The sequence below is a fragment of the Heloderma suspectum genome, chromosome 2 (genome assembly GCF_057233095.1).
Source record: "Heloderma suspectum isolate Gila_16-S chromosome 2, 16-S_ref, whole genome shotgun sequence".
NCBI lineage: Eukaryota > Metazoa > Chordata > Lepidosauria > Squamata > Helodermatidae > Heloderma > Heloderma suspectum.
Genome location: NC_139459.1, coordinates 340267094 through 340285917, shown reverse-complemented (window position 1 = coordinate 340285917; position 18824 = coordinate 340267094). Strand labels below are relative to the sequence as shown.

At 42.5% G+C, this 18824-nt stretch overlaps 1 protein-coding gene across 1 annotated transcript; it reads right to left on the bottom strand.

Annotated features, from left to right (window-relative positions):
* Positions 1 to 3495: 3495 nt before the first annotated feature.
* LOC146355178 (olfactory receptor 2M5-like) lies at positions 3496 to 4326 on the bottom strand. Its single transcript, XM_084829851.1, has one exon. It carries the CDS (start codon positions 4324 to 4326, stop codon positions 3496 to 3498), a length of 831 nt encoding a protein of 276 aa, XP_084685977.1.
* Between the last annotated feature and the right edge of the window lie 14498 nt (positions 4327 to 18824).

Genomic DNA, 18824 nt, shown 5'->3' with positions numbered 1-18824 from the left:
TCTTCCCCTTCTATATGCCAGGAAGTGATGGGGCCAGATTCGTTTTTTTAATGTTGAGTTTCAAACCAGCTTTTGCACTCTCCACTTTCATCCTCAACAAGAGGTTCTTTAGATCCTCTTCACTTTCTGCCATTAGGGTGGTATCGTCTGCGTATCTGAGGTTGTTGATAATTCTCCCGGCAATCTTAATTCCGACCTGTGATTCATCCAACCCGACGTTTCTCATGATGTACTCTGCATATAAGTTAAATAAGCAGGGCGGCAATATACAGCCTTGTTGTACTCCTTTCCCAATTATGAACCAATTGGTTGTTCCATGTCCGGTTCTTACTGTTGCTTCTTGACCCTCGTACAGGTTTCTCAGGAGACAGGTAAGGTGGTCTGTTACTCCCATCTCTTTAAGAATTTGCCACAGTTTGTTGTGATCCACACAATCAAAGGCTTTAGTATAGTCAATGAAGCAGAAATATACATTTTTTCTGGAATTCTCTTGCTTTCTCCATAATCCAGCGAATCTTGGCAATTTGATCTCTAGTTCCTCTGCCTCTTCGAAACCCCGCTTGTACTTCCGGTAGGTCTCGGTTCACATACTGCTGAAGCCTAGCTTGTAGGATTTTGAGCATCACCTTGCTGGCATGTGAAATGAACGCAATTGTACGGTAGTTTGAACACTCTTTGGCATTGCCCTTCTTTGGAATTGGAATGTAAACTGACCTTTTCCAGTCTTGTGGCCACTGTTGAGTGTTCCACATTTGTTGGCATATTGAGCGCAGCACTTTAACAGCATCATCTTTTAGGATCTTAAATAGCTCAACTGGAATACTGTCATCTCCACTAGCTTTGTTGTTAGTAACGCTTCCTAAGGCCCACTTGACTTCACTCTCTAGGATGTCCGGCTCAAGTTCAGTGACCGCACTACCATGGCTATCAGGGACATTCAGATCTTTCCTGTATAGTTCTTCTTGTATTCTTTCCACCTCTTCTTAATCTCATCTGCTTCTGTTAGGTCCCTGCCTTCTTTGTCCTTTATCATGCCCATCTTTGCACAAAACATTCCCTTGATATCTCCAATTTTCTTGAAAGATCTCTAGTCTTTCCCATTCTATTGTTTTCCTCGATTTCTTTGCATTGTTCATTTAAGAAGGCCTTCTTGTCTCTCCTTGCTATTCTCTGGAACTCTGCATTCAGTTGGATATATCTTCCCCTTTCTCCCTTGCTTTTTGCTTCCCTTCTTTCCTCAGCGACTTGTAAATAGGGATGGCGGAGAATTTCTCCACGAATCTCCAGGAGGCCGAATGTCAACGCATTCAGTCCCCTGAAATTGGTGGTGAAATTCTCCGGCCCCCCCCCCCGGGATGGGACTTACCTCGTGCGAATGTCCCTCTCGGCGGCGGGTCCCGGCGGCGTTTTGGCGGCGTTTCGGCGGGGGCGGCAGCGGGTCTTCTGACCCGCTGTCGCCGCCGCCATTGCAAAAGAAAAAAGGAAAGTAAAAAAAAAAATAACACCCGTGATAGGCTACGTAACGATTTACGTAGCCTATCACGGCTAGATTTCCAAAGTCAGCCGTGATAGGCTATGTAAATTGTCACGTAGCCTATCACGGGTGACTTTGGGAAAAAAAAAAGCACGTAAGCAAATGGCGGCGCCCATGGGGCGCCGCCATTTGCGTTCCTTAGTTTGGCACGTCTGGTCTACGTAAAGATTTACGTAGACTACGGCGAAAATAAGGGAATGCTATTTGCGTTGCCCTTATTTTCGCCGTAGTCTACGTAAATCTTTACGTAGACTAGATGTGCCAAACTAAGGAATGCAAATGGCGGCGCCCAATGGGCGCCGCCATTTGTGTACGTGCTTTTTTTTTTTTTCCAAAGTCACCTGTGATAGGCTACATGACGATTTACATAGCCTATCACGGCTGACTTTGGAAATCTAGCCGTGATAGGCTACGTAAATCATTACGTAGCCTATCACGGGTGTTTGTTGTTGTTTTTTTACTTTCCTTTTTTTTTTCGCGGCCGGGTAGACGGGGCGCTCCTCCCCGGCCTGAATTTCAGCGGCGAGGGATCGGGCGCCTCCCCCCCGGCCTGAATTTCGGCCGGGCAAGGCGGGGTGCCTCCCCCCCCTCGCCTGAACTTCGGGGGGAGAACCGAAGCGCCTCCCCCCCACCACGAAGCAAGCTGCAGGACCAGGTAAGTCCCTTTCGTCCATCCCTACTTGTAAAGCCTCATCAGACAGCCACTTTGCTTTCTTGCATTTCTTTTTCTCTGGGATGGATTGCGTTGCTGCCTCCTGAACAATGTTACGGACCTCCATCCATAGTTCCTCAGGCACTCTGTCTATCAGGTCTAATCCCTTAAATGTCTTACAACTGAGGATAGCTGGTAAGGCTAGCTGTCAGGATAATGCCAGGCAAACAAATATGTCTTTAATTGTTGCTGGAAAGACTCCACACTGAGAGCCCACCTCAATGAATTGGGTTCTAACATTCTTCCCAGAGCCTACAGCATTATTTGTCAATGTAGTAAGATTATTTTCTTCAAAATTAATAGAGAAAATGAGCAAAATGTTATGTTTTCTATGAAACTATTTAAGTAACCCCAGTGTCCTAAATAGTTTTCGTCTTGCTGCTAATATTTGGGGTGCCTCAGTTGTATGTAAAGCAGTTCAGTGTGGATATCAGAATCGTAAACAATTTCAGAAATAATCTGGACTGCTGGAACGCTTGGGACGGTAAAGATATCATTATTGGGTTCCTTTCTAGATAATTGTGTGTGTTGGTGGGGGTGAGAGGGATTACACTGGAACAACAACAATACTACTGTTAACAGTAACTGTTTAGTCCATGTAGAAATACATGAAGACAAATTCATGGCCGATAACCAGCTATCATTGCCTACTAGGGATGTGTGAATCGACAAAACTAGTTCTCTAATACCATCTCAAAGCTTGTTCTGACTAAAGTCTGTATCAGATTGTGAGCTTTGTAGTTCCCCCCCCCCTTTTCACATGAAAATCCATGTGTATTTTCGTGCATATTTTCCCACATGTCCCTCTCTGAATCTTTGAAATGTATGCATTTTTCTCCCATTGATTAGAGTGTATTTGTGCCTATTTTTCAAAAGTACACATTTTTCCAATGTATGCATGCTGTCAAATGCATGTCTTTTTTGGTCCATGAATCACACTGAAAACTCAGAAATGTATGGATTGCGTCCGAGTCCATATTCAGACTGCGAATTGGGTAAAATCTGATCAAAACAAAATGAAATGAATTTCTCATATATCCCTATTGCCTACTAGTCAAAGTGGCTATACACTCCCTCCAGGACCAGGATCAGAAACAGTATGCCTCAGAATTACCAGTTGCTGGGGGTGGGGAACAACGTCCTACTTGTGGGCTTCCCAGAGGCAACTGCTTGGCCACTGTGGGAAACACAGTGCTGGATTAAATAGGCCTTTGCCCTCATCAGCAAGATTGTTATTATGCAAGTAACTTCAGTTTCTAAACAATTTTCTGAGTGCTGCTAATACATCCCGATTTCTCAGGCTGTATATGAAAGGATTCAGTGTAGATGTGAAAATTGAACACAATGCAGAAAAAATCTGGTTAATCTCTGCTGAGTAGTAGGAAGCTGGCCTTAAGTGCCTCAACATGGCTGAGCCATAGAAGATGGTCACAACACACAGGTGGGACAAACAGGTACCCAGAGCTTTGTGGCTTCTTTCACCTGAACGCCTTGCCCTCAGAACTTGCAGAAGGATGGATATGTAGGAGGCCACAATGACTGAGAATGGGAAAAGGACCAGTAAATTGCTACCAATGAATAACGACACTTTTTCAAAGGTGGCTGTATCTGAACAGGAAAATTTTATCAGGACTTGGAATTCACAGAAAAAGTAGTTTATCACGTTTGATCCACAGTATGGAAGAGGCAGTAAATAAATAGCTTTCATCAATGCATATTGAAAAGATAAAATCCATGAGCCTGCTGACATGGCTATGTAGATTTTTTTCCTCATGAGAACCGGATATTGCAAGGGCCGGCAAATGGCCACGTACCGGTCATATGACATGACAGCCAACAGGAGGCATTCTGCTCCTCCTAGATTCAGGGTGAGAAAAACCTGGGCCACACATCCTGCAAGTGAAATCGTTTTCTGCTGTGTTACAAAACCCATTGCTGCTTTGGGAACAATAACAAGGACTTGGCACATATCCATGAAGGACACCTGACTGAGGAAGAAGTACATTGGCGTCTGGAGACTTGAGTCCACTTGGATCACAATCAGGAGGAGACTATTTCCAAGTAGAGCAACAACGAACATGAATACGACTGCAGCAAAAGAAATGGTTGATAGTTTTGTTTGGCGTAGAAAGCCCAGGAGAACAAACTCTGTCCACGATGTGGTGTTTCCCACTTCTCCACCATCTGACGTTCTTAGATCTGAAAATCAGTGAGCTTATTCAAAGAGAAACAGTGCCACAAAAGGCTCATAAGTCATTTGTATACATTCTTTCCTGTTACGTTTTACATTACTATTCTTGATTTTCTTCCAAGGAGGCCACAGGGGTATATATACCCCAGTGAATTTGTTCCTTGCAACAACCCTTTAAGGTAGCAGTTACCAGCAGAGAAGCTAGACTAGTCTATTGCAGCAAAAGCACCAAAGTCTTGTGACATCTTAGAGACTAACACATTTATTGAAGTAGATTGTGCTGAATGAGGATAACTGGCTCAAGGTCACCTAATGATTGAATGGGAATTTGTAGTCAGGTTTTCTCAGTAGTCAGGTGCAGTCCTCTACTACAGTGGTCTCCAAACTTTTTTGATCGTGCACCCCTGTCAGTGAAAAATCTTTGAGCATGCACCCCCAATATATGTATATTTAATTTATAAATTATATAATGTACTACTGTACTAATATATTGCATACATTACAAAACAAACACAAAAAACAAAAATTGAACAGGATGAGATAAAGATGAAATAAAATTATTTTTTTAAAAAAGTTTATTTATTAACAGTACAAAACCCCTGTTTGCTCTCATTTTAAAAAATATTATTAATAATAATATTTTTAGTGAGAGCAATGTGATTGAATATGCTTCATTATTTTTGAAAATCTTGGTTTAACACTTTCTGATACAGCAATTTGAAGGTCTGGTTCTAAATTCAGTTGTTTTTAAGCCACCATCCATTTTGTGAGGGTTAGTTTAGTTAAAACTAGATAATCTGTAAATACATGAGGGCACCACTGTCAATTTGCAAGGAGGGGAAAGTCTCCTTGCAAGGAGGGGAAAGGCGTGCGTGGCCGGGCTCCTGCCTGCCTCAGAGCTGGGAGTCCTGGTGCCAGCCCCACACCCTGCACAGAGTCCCAATCCTTGGCCAACTGGTGGCTTGCCCTGTGCTGTTAAGCCTTCCCGCTCTCCTTTGGCAGGATGGAAGCTGAGAGGAAAGTGCCTGCTTCCTTCTCGGCTTCGAATGGAGAGTGGGAAGGGTTAATCTCCTTCCTGCTCTCCTTAGATAGGATAGCAGTTGAGAGGGAAGCACACGCTTTCTTCTTCTCGTGCCTTGCCTTGCCTCTAATCTGCCAAAGAATAGCGGAATGGCCTAACCTCCTCTGGGCTGTTAAGCCTTCCCGCTCTCCTTTGGCAGGATGGAAGCTGAGAGGAAAGTGGCCGTTTCCTTCTCAGCTTCATTCTGAGAAAGGAGAGTGGGAAGCGTTAATCTCCTTCCAGCTTTCCTTCAGCCGGAAGGCACTACGGCCCCGAGCAGTTGCTCTCAATAGGACACGAGCCGAGAGCTTCCCTCTCAGATCCCGTCGGATCCTGCTGCCATGGCCACCCACCTCGTAGGAGCAGCGGAAGGCTGCTCAGTGATCAAGCAGCTAGAGCACCCCTGTGGATTGTGTTGTGCACTGGAGTGCGCGCACCCCACTTTGGAGACCACTGCTCTACTATACAGCACTAACTAGTTAAGTCCTCTACTATACCACACTGCTAACCCATCGAGTGTTATATCCATAAGGCCCTATTGAAGTGAATGAAATTAATGTAGAAAAGATCTTTGTTAACTGCAGTCATTTTTACATTAAAATATATATTTTTAACATTTAGAACCTATATATATAAATATATATATATATATATACACACACACACACACACACACACACACACATATATATATAAAATCGAGCAGTGGGTGTGTTCAGGTATAGAAGGCGGTGGTGAACGCCTCCCTTGAGGAGGAAGTGATGCCATCAGCCCTCAAGGAGGCAGTGATAAGTCCGCTCTTAAAGAAGCCCTCCTTGGATCCTCAAATTCTGAACAACTTTCGCCCAGTCTCAAATCTGCCATTTTGGGGCAAGGTGATTGAGCTGGTGGTGGCGGTGCAGTTGAAGGCACACTTGGAAGAAACTGATTATCTAGACCCATTTCAGTCGGGCTTCAGGCTTGGGCATGGGACAGAAACAGCCTTGATCGCCTTGGTAGATGATATGAGGAGGGCTCTGGATAGGGGTGAATGCTCCTTCCTTGTTCTCCTCGACCTCTCAGCGGCTTTCCATACCGTTGACCACGGTATCCTCCTGGACCGCCTGGAGGGGTTGGGCATTGGAGACACCGTATTGCGGTGGTTCCGGTCCTTCCTCTCCGGCAGGTACCAGAGGGTAGCACTGAGAGAGGAGGTTTCGGACCCGTGGCCACTTACTTGTGGGGTGCCACAGGGTTCCATCCTCTCCCCAATGCTATTTAACATCTATGTGAAGCCGCTGGGGGCTATCATCAGGAGGTTTGGGGTGCAGTGTCATCAATATGCGGATGACATACAGCTCTACCTCTCATTCAAACCTTCACCAAGGTTGGCTGTAGAATCCCTGTCCAAATGTCTGGAGACAGTGAGTGGTTGGATGGGGAGGAATAAGCTGAAGCTGAACCCTGACAAGACCGAGGTACTTTTGGTGGGAGACAAGAGGAGGCTAGGGGATGTTGACCTGGTGTTGAATGGGGTACGGCTACCCTTGAAAGACCAGGTCCACAGCCTGGGGGTCATTTTGGACTCCCAGCTGTCCATGGAGGCTCAGGTGTCAGCTGTGAGCCGGACAGCGCTGTATCAACTCCATCTGATACGGCGGCTGCGCCCCTTCCTTCCTGACCATCTGCTCCCATCGGTATAGTACATGCCCTGGTCTCCTCTCGTTTAGACTACTGTAATGCGCTCTACGTGGGGATACCCTTGAAGACGGTTCGGAAACTGCAGCTGGTACAGAACGTGGCGGCTCGCCTGATTAAAGGCAACCGCCGGCGAGATCACATCACTCCAGTGCTGAAGGAGATGCACTGGTTACCAGTTGTTTTCCGGGCCAAATTCAAGGTGTTGGTTTTGACCTTTAAAACCCTATATGGTTCCGGCCCAGCCTATCTTAAGGAGCGCCTCCAGCAGCACCAGACAGGCCGCTTAACAAGATCAGCCTCGGATGGCCTTCTCTCTGTCCCATCAGCCAGGACAGCTAGACTGGTGGGGACGAGGGAGAGGGCCTTTTCTGTGGTGGCCCCCACTCTGTGGAACTCCCTCCCTAGGGAACTCCGTCATGCCCCCTCTTTAATGAGCTTCCGTCGTGCATTAAAAACGTGGTTGTTCAGGCAGGCATTTGAGGTGGGCTAGGGTATTTTAGAAAATGTTTTTATGGTAGAATTTTATTGTTTTAAACTGTTTTATTGTATGTTGTACATCGCCCAGAGTGGCTGGGTGACCAGCCAGATGGGCGATTAATAAATTTAATAATAAATAATAAATAAAGGGAATTTCCAGGAAAACCCAATTATCTCTGCCTTAGGATTTGTTATACATATTTTGTGATTCAAAACCAATGTTGCCTTATAAATTTACTGCTTGGGAGAAGCACGTTTTCATTAACATGTTTACAGATTATTATTTTTCTAGAAACAGAAATGGAATGAGTATTTTCTCACAATATACAGCAGAGATGGACAACTTCCAGGGGTCAGGCTGTGTTTGTGTTGCCCCCAGGTCTCCACTGGAGGCCACACTGGACACCACCAGTCCATTCGCATTGGGCACCGCTGTCTTCTGCCACATAAGTCATAGAATCACTTTTTCTCTGAAAAAACCCTAGAGCAAAGCCACATCACTCATTTCAAACAGGTGGCTAATCCCATGTTTCTCATGGGAGAGCCATCTTAGTTCTCTTGCTTTGTACAATGCTCAAAGGAAACGTTCATTTATAAATTCTTTTGTAGACAACATAATGTTTTAAAAACTCCCTTTTAAAAAATTGTAAACCACAGTGTTTAGTTAATGTATCATGTTATGTAGATGTATAGTTAATATATCATATGCCCTCTCTGGCATGGGGAGAAAGGAGGAAAAGAAACATGCTTTTTAATTGCCTAATACATTTGAATGTTCCCAAAATAAAGGTATACACTGCATCGTTTAGGCTGAAATCCTATCCACACTTACATGGGATTAAACCCCATTGAACACAGTGGGCCATCTCTGAGCAAACATGCAGAGGATTTCAGTGCCCCAATCATTCTCGTGTTCTGGTTCTCAAAATCAGTACTGATATATTGAATGGAATGACTTACATCAACTAAACAAGATTCCAAAAGATGATTGGTTATAATAGGGTGCTTTTGAAAAGTCACAAAAGTTTAGCATCGCACTTTGGTTTTGAGAAAAGAAATGCAGTATGTAAATTCTGAAATAGATCTAAAATGTCATTTAGAGCAACTAGAACAAGCCATTTGAAATAATTTTTGCTGCTGGTTTTCTGGAATGCTGAAATAAATGTATACCTGCTTGTGTCATTGTGGATCCTCAATATTGCAACGAGTGGATCCAAGGTATCAATTGCTCCCTGGAAATGGTCTTTGCTCTTTGGTTGGGTCTTTATAACTTTGCTCTGGTAAACGCTGGAGTCCTTTAATTCATTTTGTCGATGTTGGAAAGCAGCCGTAGTTGCTTGAATGTGCTTGCATCACCCAAGCAATAGCATCTTATGCTTTAGGGAATACAGTCCCATGACCTCAATTAAAGTGGCTGATACCAGAAGCAACACGGCTCTGAATAATTTCATATAGATAGGTGCTTTGCAGTGGAGCGCTTTGGGGATTCTGAAAATTACTATGATGTTTTCTAAGAAGAGAGTGCCTGCAGATGATTATTGGTTTTAGTTATTTGTAGGGATAGGGAAATCTGTCATTTTCAGGTTCTCTCAGTTCCTAATTTTTCCAGTGTTAAATTCAGTTTATCCCATTCTTCATGAAAAGAGTTCTCATGAAAATTTGTTGTATTTTGGGCACATTTCCCCAAGTACACACGTTTGTATACAGTTTTGCCCAATATACACATTTTTGCAGGCATTTTCATAATGTAATGTATTTAAATGTTATTTTACTAGTACATGAATTTTTTTGTGTACATTTGCATAATCTACAAAGGCTTGTACACATTTTTTGATTGGAGAACCCCATTGCCAAATTAGGAGAAGTGCACATTTCAAATGATAACTGAATTTCGGTTCGTGTATTGGCTCAAGAACGTATCACAGGGCTGTGAGAGCTGGACTATAAGGAAGGCTGAGCGCCAAAGAATTGATGCTTTCGAACTGTGGTGCTGGAGAAGACTCTTACGAGTCCCCTGGACTGCAAGGAGGTCCAATCAGTCCATCCTAAAGGAAATCAACCCTGAGTGCTCCTTGGAAGGACAGATACTGAAGCTGAAGCTCAAATATTTTGGCCACCTAATGCGGAGAGAAAACTCCCTGGAAAAGACCCTGATGCTGGGAAAGATTGAAGGCAAAAGGAGAAGGGGACGGCAGAGGATGAGATGGCTAGATAGCATCACGGATGCAATTAATTTGAACTTGAGCACACTCTGGGAGAGAGTGGAGGACAGGAAGGCCTGGCGTGCTCTGGTCCACGGGGTCACGAAGAGTCGGACACGACTTAATGACTGAACAACAACATTGGCTGAAGAACACAACATTACACAAACAGAAAACATTTCTCCCATCCCTAGTTATTTCTATATTTGTTTTTCACCCTCATTCACCAGGTGCTTCCAGGTGGACAGCTTCTACCACTGCCAACCAAAAGCAGCAATCCCATGTTTTCTTTCGTAATCCATTTTTTTGTGGAAAGAAAAGGACAAAAGAAGTGGTGGGAAACATAGCTGGGTTGAATAGAAGACAATGACATCTGGTTCCCTCCTAAAAGTCCATGTCTGTGGCATGGCGATTTCACAATAAAAGCCTTGTCTGGAAGCACCCTCAGTGATGGGGGCGGGGGGACAAATAAGGGGCAACATGGAAGAAAAGGAAACAGAGCAAGCCAAAGAGACTGAGAGAGTAATCCTATAGTCCCAGGAGAGTGTCTCAGAGATCACAGGATTCCTCGGAGTCCCCCCCCCCCGAGGCCATGGAAGGGGGACTCCAGTATCCTATACAGCTTAGAACCAGGATACCTAAAAGACCACCGTCTCCCATATGAGCCTGCCAAGGTCTTAAGATCTTCAAGAGAGCCCCTTTCAACGTTGCTGGCTTCAGAGGCATATTTGGTGGTGATGCAAGAGAGGGCCTTCTCAGTGGCAGCCCCCAGGGTGTGGAATGCTCTGCCAAGGGAGGCTAGATTCACTCCATTTCTCCCGTCCTTCTGCTGGCAGGCAATGGTCTTTTTATTCCAGCAGGCCTTTGGTGTGTAAGTAGGTCTGTTGGGTTGGGTGCTGTTTTTATTCTGTTATTACCATGTTACTTTTGAATTTTAATGCATTGTTTTATTCTTATCCAGTTTTATTTATGATTGTAAGCCTCTTTGAGTGCCAATTTTCTTGGTAGAAAGGCGGGGTAAAAATCAAATCAATATATAAATATACTGCCTGTGGAACCATTGGTAGACATTTTGGTTCAGAATTATTTGTATAACCTCAGTGTTTGGTGTGATTTGCTACATGCCAACCCTTGCGCGCACACATACCAACATTGCAGGTATGAAGATTCAAGATCCAGGTGTAACACTTGTGTCACTTGCCAACGATGTGATCTTACACAGTCCTGAGGCATAGGCATTTAACTGATGGCTTCTGTAAGATCTCTAGATATAGAACTAATTGGGATAAATCCATTGATATGTCACTCGTTCATGCTCGAGTAACTCCTACTGTCTGGAGTTATTGGCCTTTTGGGTGGTGGGCACAAAGCATTTCCAGTATTTAGGAGTCTTGATTCCTCAAAAGATGAGACATTTTGTCAATCTTACCTCCATTTACAAGCAAACTGAGGATGGCTGGGACAAATGGAAAACTCTGCCGTTAACTCTGTGAGGAAAAATCAAAGTGTTAAAAATAAATATTGTTCTCCTGTCCTGTGTCACCCAAAAGGCTAGTCCTGAAAAATGGGCACCCTCCAGAGTGGCATGTAATAGAGAATGAAGAGGCAGCCCAAAGTGGAAATCATCGTGGAATCCCCAGCATGTGTGTTGAAATCCCTGGTGTTGAATATAAGACTCTTTGGCTGAATCTACACTAGCAGTTATACCATTATCATACCGTTTGAATCTCAGCCTAAAATGATAGACTATACTGACCGTACTTCTGTCAGGGAGAGTGTCAGCACCCGAGGCCCGAGGCCAGCTCCTCAGGCCGCAATGCTCCAACAGGTGCCATCACCAACGTCTATCCTAGGGCCTACTTTTGAAAAATCTGTTTTGGTTCTCCAAGCAGCTGGCTCTAGCTACCACTTTAATTTCTCATGAGGCCCACAATGTAGCATCACTCTGGGGCATTGTGGAAAATCAGAATGGCAGCTCCCAGCTACCCAGTGCTGCACAGAGTGCTGTTTCTGCCTGCCTACCACTGCTGCCAGGTAAGCCTGCCGGGGCCCACCAACAGAGAACGGGGCATCCCAGAGAGCGCTTTCCCCAAGGCCCCCTCAAACCTGCCAGCCCTGCTTCTGCCTTTCTCCCTGGCTGTTTGGCGAATGTGACACTGTGTACTTGTCTACTGAGAACAGGCTGAACAAGATGTCCGGTGAAAGAAATGGTGCTTGAACTGGGATTGTGCACACTGTTCATTCCATGTTTTAAAATACCTAATGGCAATCACTTCCCTTACATACATTTTATAGATTCCTTGACTCTGCTCATTAACCACGCTGGCATCTTCTTGGATTTATTTGTGCATTCTGTAATCTGTGATGTACAATTTTTCTGAGTGTCTGTTGGATCCCTATGAGCCCCATGTCACTTCTTTTTAAGTCATACCCTCATTTAGGACTAGAGCACAGGTGGGCAATTTGTGGCTCTCCAGATGTTTTGGCCTACAGTTCCCATCATCCCTCTCCACATGCTAGAGTTGATGAAAGTTGTAAGCCAAAACATCTGGAGGGCCACAAGCTGCTCACCCCAGAATACCATGTGTGTGTGATGTTGTGGCGGCGGCATTTGGGGAACATTACAAAGCCTATTTGCCACTAAATTCCAACATAATATGAAGCCTCCTCCCCTGTTTTTGATACCTCCGTTACACATTCAGTTTTGTCTATGATACTTTTTAATTGATTTTATCACTTACATAATCAGGACATTGGTAATACCCAGAGAAACGTATCTGCGGTCTTAATTACAATAGGCCTGTAGCCAGAAATGGATAAACTATACCCAGGATATTTTACTTCCACTTAGTAAGACATATGAATCCATGAAAGTGTGTGGCCCAACCATAACTCAGTAAAGTGAAAACTAATTGCATCAGCTGTTGAGTTTGTTCTGTCTTTAATTCTCACTGGTGTGTGAACTTCTTCAAACTTAAATAATTCTCCAAGGCTGAAAGTTGAAGAAATAAAAAAGTTAACCCATAGTTGTTGATCCAGTTAAGATAATGATATATAGGATTAGCCATGCTAAATTTTAGATAGACTTTAGAAAATTGCAGCGAAGGGTGCCATCCTGTGCATGTTTAGACAGAAAACAGCCCTACAACTCCCAGCATTCCCAGCCAGCCCCGAGTGTGTGAGTTGGGTGGGGACGGGGTGGGGGTGAGAGAGTGACATTTAGATGAAGCAGAAGGATATCTATAGACGATAATACTTCACCTTGGGACAGAAACTTGGAACATGATGATATTACACCATGTATTATGTTTTACTCCGAACATTTCAGGGGAGAAAGGAGCAGGAGATATATGCCATTGAAAGCAGGAGCCCTAACTGAGTCAACTATACGGCATCATTCCATCCTTAGATACAGTGCCAAAGTATCATTTGTTAGCAGAAATGACTGAGTAATGCTGACTGGATCTAGAAAGTGATGGGCTTGGCAAACGTAACTGAGTCATAAACATGTAGTACCCTGGCTAACCATTAGAAGTATAAAATAACAAAACAAGTCAAATCAGGCTTCTAACAGAATGAAACCACCACAACTACAAAACATAATGAACATGCTAGTCTTTTCATACACACAAACATAAGCTAACAAGGAAACTTATTTGGTCCCACCTGGCCACTGGTCAACATTCCCCCCTTGTCAGACCTGTATGAATGCAAGGCTCTCTGATGTATCCAGATATGTTACTTAGTTCTGCACCCTCAGTAACCCTTGCTACTAACTATTTTTAAAAGCCCCAAGAACAAATTAACTCTTAGCCTGAACCTTTCTTTGGTGCGATTACCTGCCATTATTTTGTCTGAATGGGATGGCTTTTTTCTATGATTCCTATGGTTGCCAAAGACACGTGAAAGCATTTTGTAAGAATGTGTCACGGATTTAAATAACTACTCGTGGGTTGGGACTGGGTTCCTGAATAGACCAATGTAACAGAAGAATTCTGTCAAATTGCCTGGATTACCCATTCTGAATAAATACTCCTAACAAATTTCCCTAACATCTACCATTATACCAGAGAATTGGAGAGGGGGCAAAGTATTGCCAATTTTTGAAAAATGGGTCCAAGGGGGATCCAGGAAATTGTAGGTTTACCTTCATGTCTGTTCTGGGTAAACTGGCAGAAAGCATTATAAAGATAAAATTATCATGTGTAGAGAACGACAAGTCTTGGGGAAGAAGAATCAACGTGGCTTCTGTAAAAGTAAGTCCTTTCTCACTAATTTTTTAGAGTTCATTGACAGTGGCAACAAGCACATGGATAGGATTGCTCTGGTAGACATAGTTTACCTGAACTTTCAACAGATTTTTGACAAAGTCTGTGAAGGAACGGAACTGTCCTTCATTTAAAAAATAATAATTTCATTTCAGGATATCAGGAGGTTAATATTTGTGCATTTTTGTGTATGCTAGTCAGTTTCCATCAAAAGGTTAATAGTTTAAAAGTAAAAAGTGTAGTTAGAATGTAGAGGTCAGGAAGTTGTGCTCAGAGGAGCTGGCGAGCTTCCAGAGGAGAGTTTTGTGATGTAATCGTCCTGCCTCATTCATGGAATTTAACAAGGGATCCACATGACGTCATCATGCTCCCATAGTCTTCCTGTGCTTTCCCCCTGCTTCTCCCGACTTTTCTCTTAAATGCATTAAGCAGGGAAGGAGTGGAATAGAAGCAAAATCTTTTTGCAGGTGTGGATGCGTGATTGAGGCACAGTGGAAGGAGTTGTCCCTGGGGAAGGTGGTATGTGCTGGGGATGCCCCTCCTGTCACTATCACTGGACTTGCATTTCTGATTACAGAGTCATTTCACGTCCTGCACAACAAGTCCTTTCCTGTGTTTTTGCCTTGTCTTGAGTTTTTGTCTTCTAAATCTTTTCTTAAAAGCAAATGAAAGATTTTGTGTTCCCTAAAGCAGCTCTTGCTTTTACGTCTCATGACTTTCAACAATTCCTTTATTGATTGATTCCTGAACTGTCCCTCTCTCCTGGAAAGAATGTTGTCCAACCCCTCTCCCCACTGCAAACAGCTGCTTATTTGGGAGATTCTACTGTGCCATTTCCTTTGTTTTCTTTTTAATTGATTGACTGCTTGTGCAATTCTGATCTAACAAAATAAAATGGGGGGGGGGGATGGGGCTGCTCCAATCACCTTGCCTCATTCATGGAATTTTACACGGGATCCAGACATTATCAGCTTCCACTGATAACCCTCCTGTGTTTTCCCACTGCTGCTTCCATCTTTTTCCTTACCACAATCTGTTAGGAGAGAAATATGGAATAGTTGCACAACGCCCTCCATCTGGAAGCACCTTTGGTCTGGTGCTTTGGCAGAAAAATGGACAGGAATGTCCATATGGAAAATTACTGAACAACAAAGTGACACCATGTTCAATAGTTCACGGGAGGCATATTTCAACTTCTGTAACTGCACCTTAATTAAAATCTGGGGACAAATTCCCTAAAGCTGAAGAGGACTGAGGAATTCTCTTTACAGGTTTAGATGCTGGGATACCTGGGTGATGAAAGTATTGCTCTTGACTTGGGTGCAGCAAAATTAGAAGACACTTTTTTCTTTCTTTCACTACAAATAGTGAGTCAAGGGCGCTAAGTAAAGATTTCACCGTTGTGGCTGTAGATGTAGGTTAGAAAATGACGCTTTTTAAGAGAGATGATTTTGCAGAGTCTGAATTGCTTTTACAAGTGAACTCAAATTAAAGAGTGTAGGGTTTACAATTTGAAATATTTTACTCTGTGCAAATAAAATCAGCAAATTACTTGTTACTCCCCAGCCCACCTGTGAATACGGTATTGCAATGGTTTCTTTCTTCCACTAGAAAAAATGTCTGTCTTTCAAACTGTAAACCAAAATATGTCAGTAATTGATTGAACTCTTTTTTCTTAAAACAACGTAGGGCAATCCATTTTTTTATTAGAAAAATTGTTTTTTAAATACTTAAAAATAGTTTTATGGGAGGGGCTACAATAGAGGTTTGGAACAGGATTTTATTAAATCAGCAGGAGCACCCATTCAAGTTTTTCATCTGAGAATTTGCAGACCAGCTAGAAACAAACAAATTAATACATGCTGTTTCAAAGCACACATGTAGGTATGTGACTTATAATTTTCATTGAATTTGTTATTCCTTTGCAATAGAATGTTCTGTACTATTCACTGATGGCAGCTCCATTTTTATGCAGAAAAAAATTGCAACCGAGTCACAAGCAGGCAAACACAACAATCCAACAGACAAGCAAATGTATATATTTCCTATATTTAAAGCTGATATGGTGCACCTTGTTTAGCCTTGTGCTCTTCTTTGGCACTTTAAAATGTAGGTGAGACAAGTAAATTTGTTCAAGTTGTTTGATGTGGAGGATCTCAAATGCAGTAACAATTATTTTCCAGTTAGATGATTCCATCATCACATTAAGGAAAAGCAAAACTTTGCTATATCAAAGGCTTAGGGCAAAAGCCTGTCTTTAATGTTCAGTTGTTATAGAACAGAAAGATTCTGTCCTAGGCTACACTTGGAATTTGGGCAGAATGCAGAGTTCTTTCTGTTAGAGTCTTGCACAGCTCGGAACAATGGCCCAGATGCCTATCACCATTTATTTATTATATTAGCTTGCTATCCTCTCAAATTGCTCAGAGTGGTATATGTGGCATTCCTTTCTTTTATGCTTTCACTGAGTGCAGTACGTTATGCTGAGAGTTAATGGCTGGACTCTTTCTAAGCATCTCTGTATTTGTTTGATCGTTTGGCAAATTAGTAAAACTGCCATTTCACAGGAAATACATGTTATTTGTAGTTAAATATGGCATTCATAGCTCTGTGTCCATAGTTAATGTCTCAAAATGGCATCTAAAGAAACAAGTTCAGAATTAATAAGCTAGTTTTGCATGGATACCACACCACATAAGAAAATGGCACAGATTTGAGGACTTTAAGAATCTGTGTTTTTCAGACTATGGAACAATGTATTTTTAAGTCAGACTGAAGATCAAATTGTTACCTGAATTCTGTGCTAAAGATCTCACATTTGCACATAATGCCTAAGCAATTAAAATGTTAATTAACAAGTTCTAAAAATTAAGATCAAATAAGACCTAAGTATTTAATTAAGATCTAAAGATTATAAAATAGAAAAATTGTTCAAATGGAAATAGCACCAGGTTCGTGTTCATCTAAAATCTCTATATTTGTTATATAATATGTATTTGTTTCAAAATATTATTTGGGGGTTGTATGAATCCCTCAGTTTGCAAAGGCCCAAGAGTGGCACAACAAGTATATTTCAGTATTGCAGCTAATGGCTGCCTGGTATTACTAATTTGCAACATAATGCTGTGCTGTTTTCCAATTAGCAAAAAGGTAGATGATATTTCTCTTCCATGGGCCTCAGCCCAGAAAACCACCATTTGTATGGTAGACGATGGAATGTCTACTGCTATGATGTTGGATCTCTCGAAGCAATCAGGGTTTTGGCGAGTGGAAGCGTTTCACAGCCCAGGTCAGCTCAGGAAAAGCAGGAGCTGGGAAAGTGGAAGCTGCTAAATACAGGCACATCCCTTTCCCCGTCGTACTCCACATCTCCTTTCCGGTGGTGTAGGAATAACAAATTAGGTGGCCACGCAGTGTTCAAGTGCCTAACCCCCCATCTGTTTTTCCTCCCAACAGGTCAATAAACACTGTTCGGGGATCAACTGAGGATCCCACCACAAAGCCAAATACTTTTCGGAGTGGGAGTGTGGATATTCCACCCCATACACGCATGCTGTGCCAAGTCTGCAGGCAGGTTCTTGGATGCAGATCCCATTCCTGGGTCGGGAGACTCTTGCAACCCCCTCCCCACTGTCTAAGTCACACAGGGAAACCTGGGGCGGTATCCAACTGTGTCATTCCACTGGTGCAAATGACATTGCCTCTAGTGGAAACTAGGTTCTGAACTATGCTCAAAGGGAGGATCCAACTAAAGTTAGTTTGTGCAAGCGTGATACGCCAGCACAATGCAGGAGTGATTGTGCAACCGAAAGATTCAATGGAGCTCTGCTAGCTCTATTTGTGTTTGCAGAATGATACCCTTGGACACTGCCTGTTGTTCCATATGTGGATCCCTATTGCTCAACTGCCGTGATGGTGTGAGCTGTATATGCAGATATGACATCTGAAGAAATAAACTCCATTCATACCAAACCCTTTGGTATAATTAATTTTTCTCTCATAAAATATATAGGACAATGTTTGCAATGCCACAGAGAATTATATTTGCTTCAGTTCATTTATTTCAATGACTTTTAGTGCACTTAATCCTATTTTGGAATGTGCTTTATATCTCTCTCTCTTGTATTTAAACTTAGAAATCAATTAAAATGCCAATCTTTTTTAAAAACAAAAATGCATCCAAACTACTTTTAAATGAAACTGTTTCATTACTCATCAATGCAAACGAAACCATTGCAAAAAGCTCAATAGAAGCTTAGAATTTAGAACACCGTGGTTGCTTCACGATGGATGGTTCCTAGTGCTACTAATTAAAAGGCATTGCTCAAATATTCTGTTTTTCCCTCCTTCTAGTAAGAAAAAAGATGGAAGAAGTGGTGAGAAAACAGAAGGAGGTTGCAAATAGAATACAACGTCTGTACTATAAGTTTATGTGAGTGAGGCAGGGTGATTTCATGATAAAAGCCTCTTCTGGAAGCACTCCTTGTCTGAATAAATAAAATTAAAGAAATATTATAGTTAGAGAAAGGAAAATCCTTCTGGGCATGATTTACTTTTAAATGGATTTTTTCATTGACAAAAGTAACAATGGGTTGAATCTAAATTTTGGCACTGCATTATATGACATTCATTCCCACAAATTCTTTCCTTGTGTCTTTAGATAAAATCCAGGCAAATGAAGGAAGAACGGGAGAGGAGAAT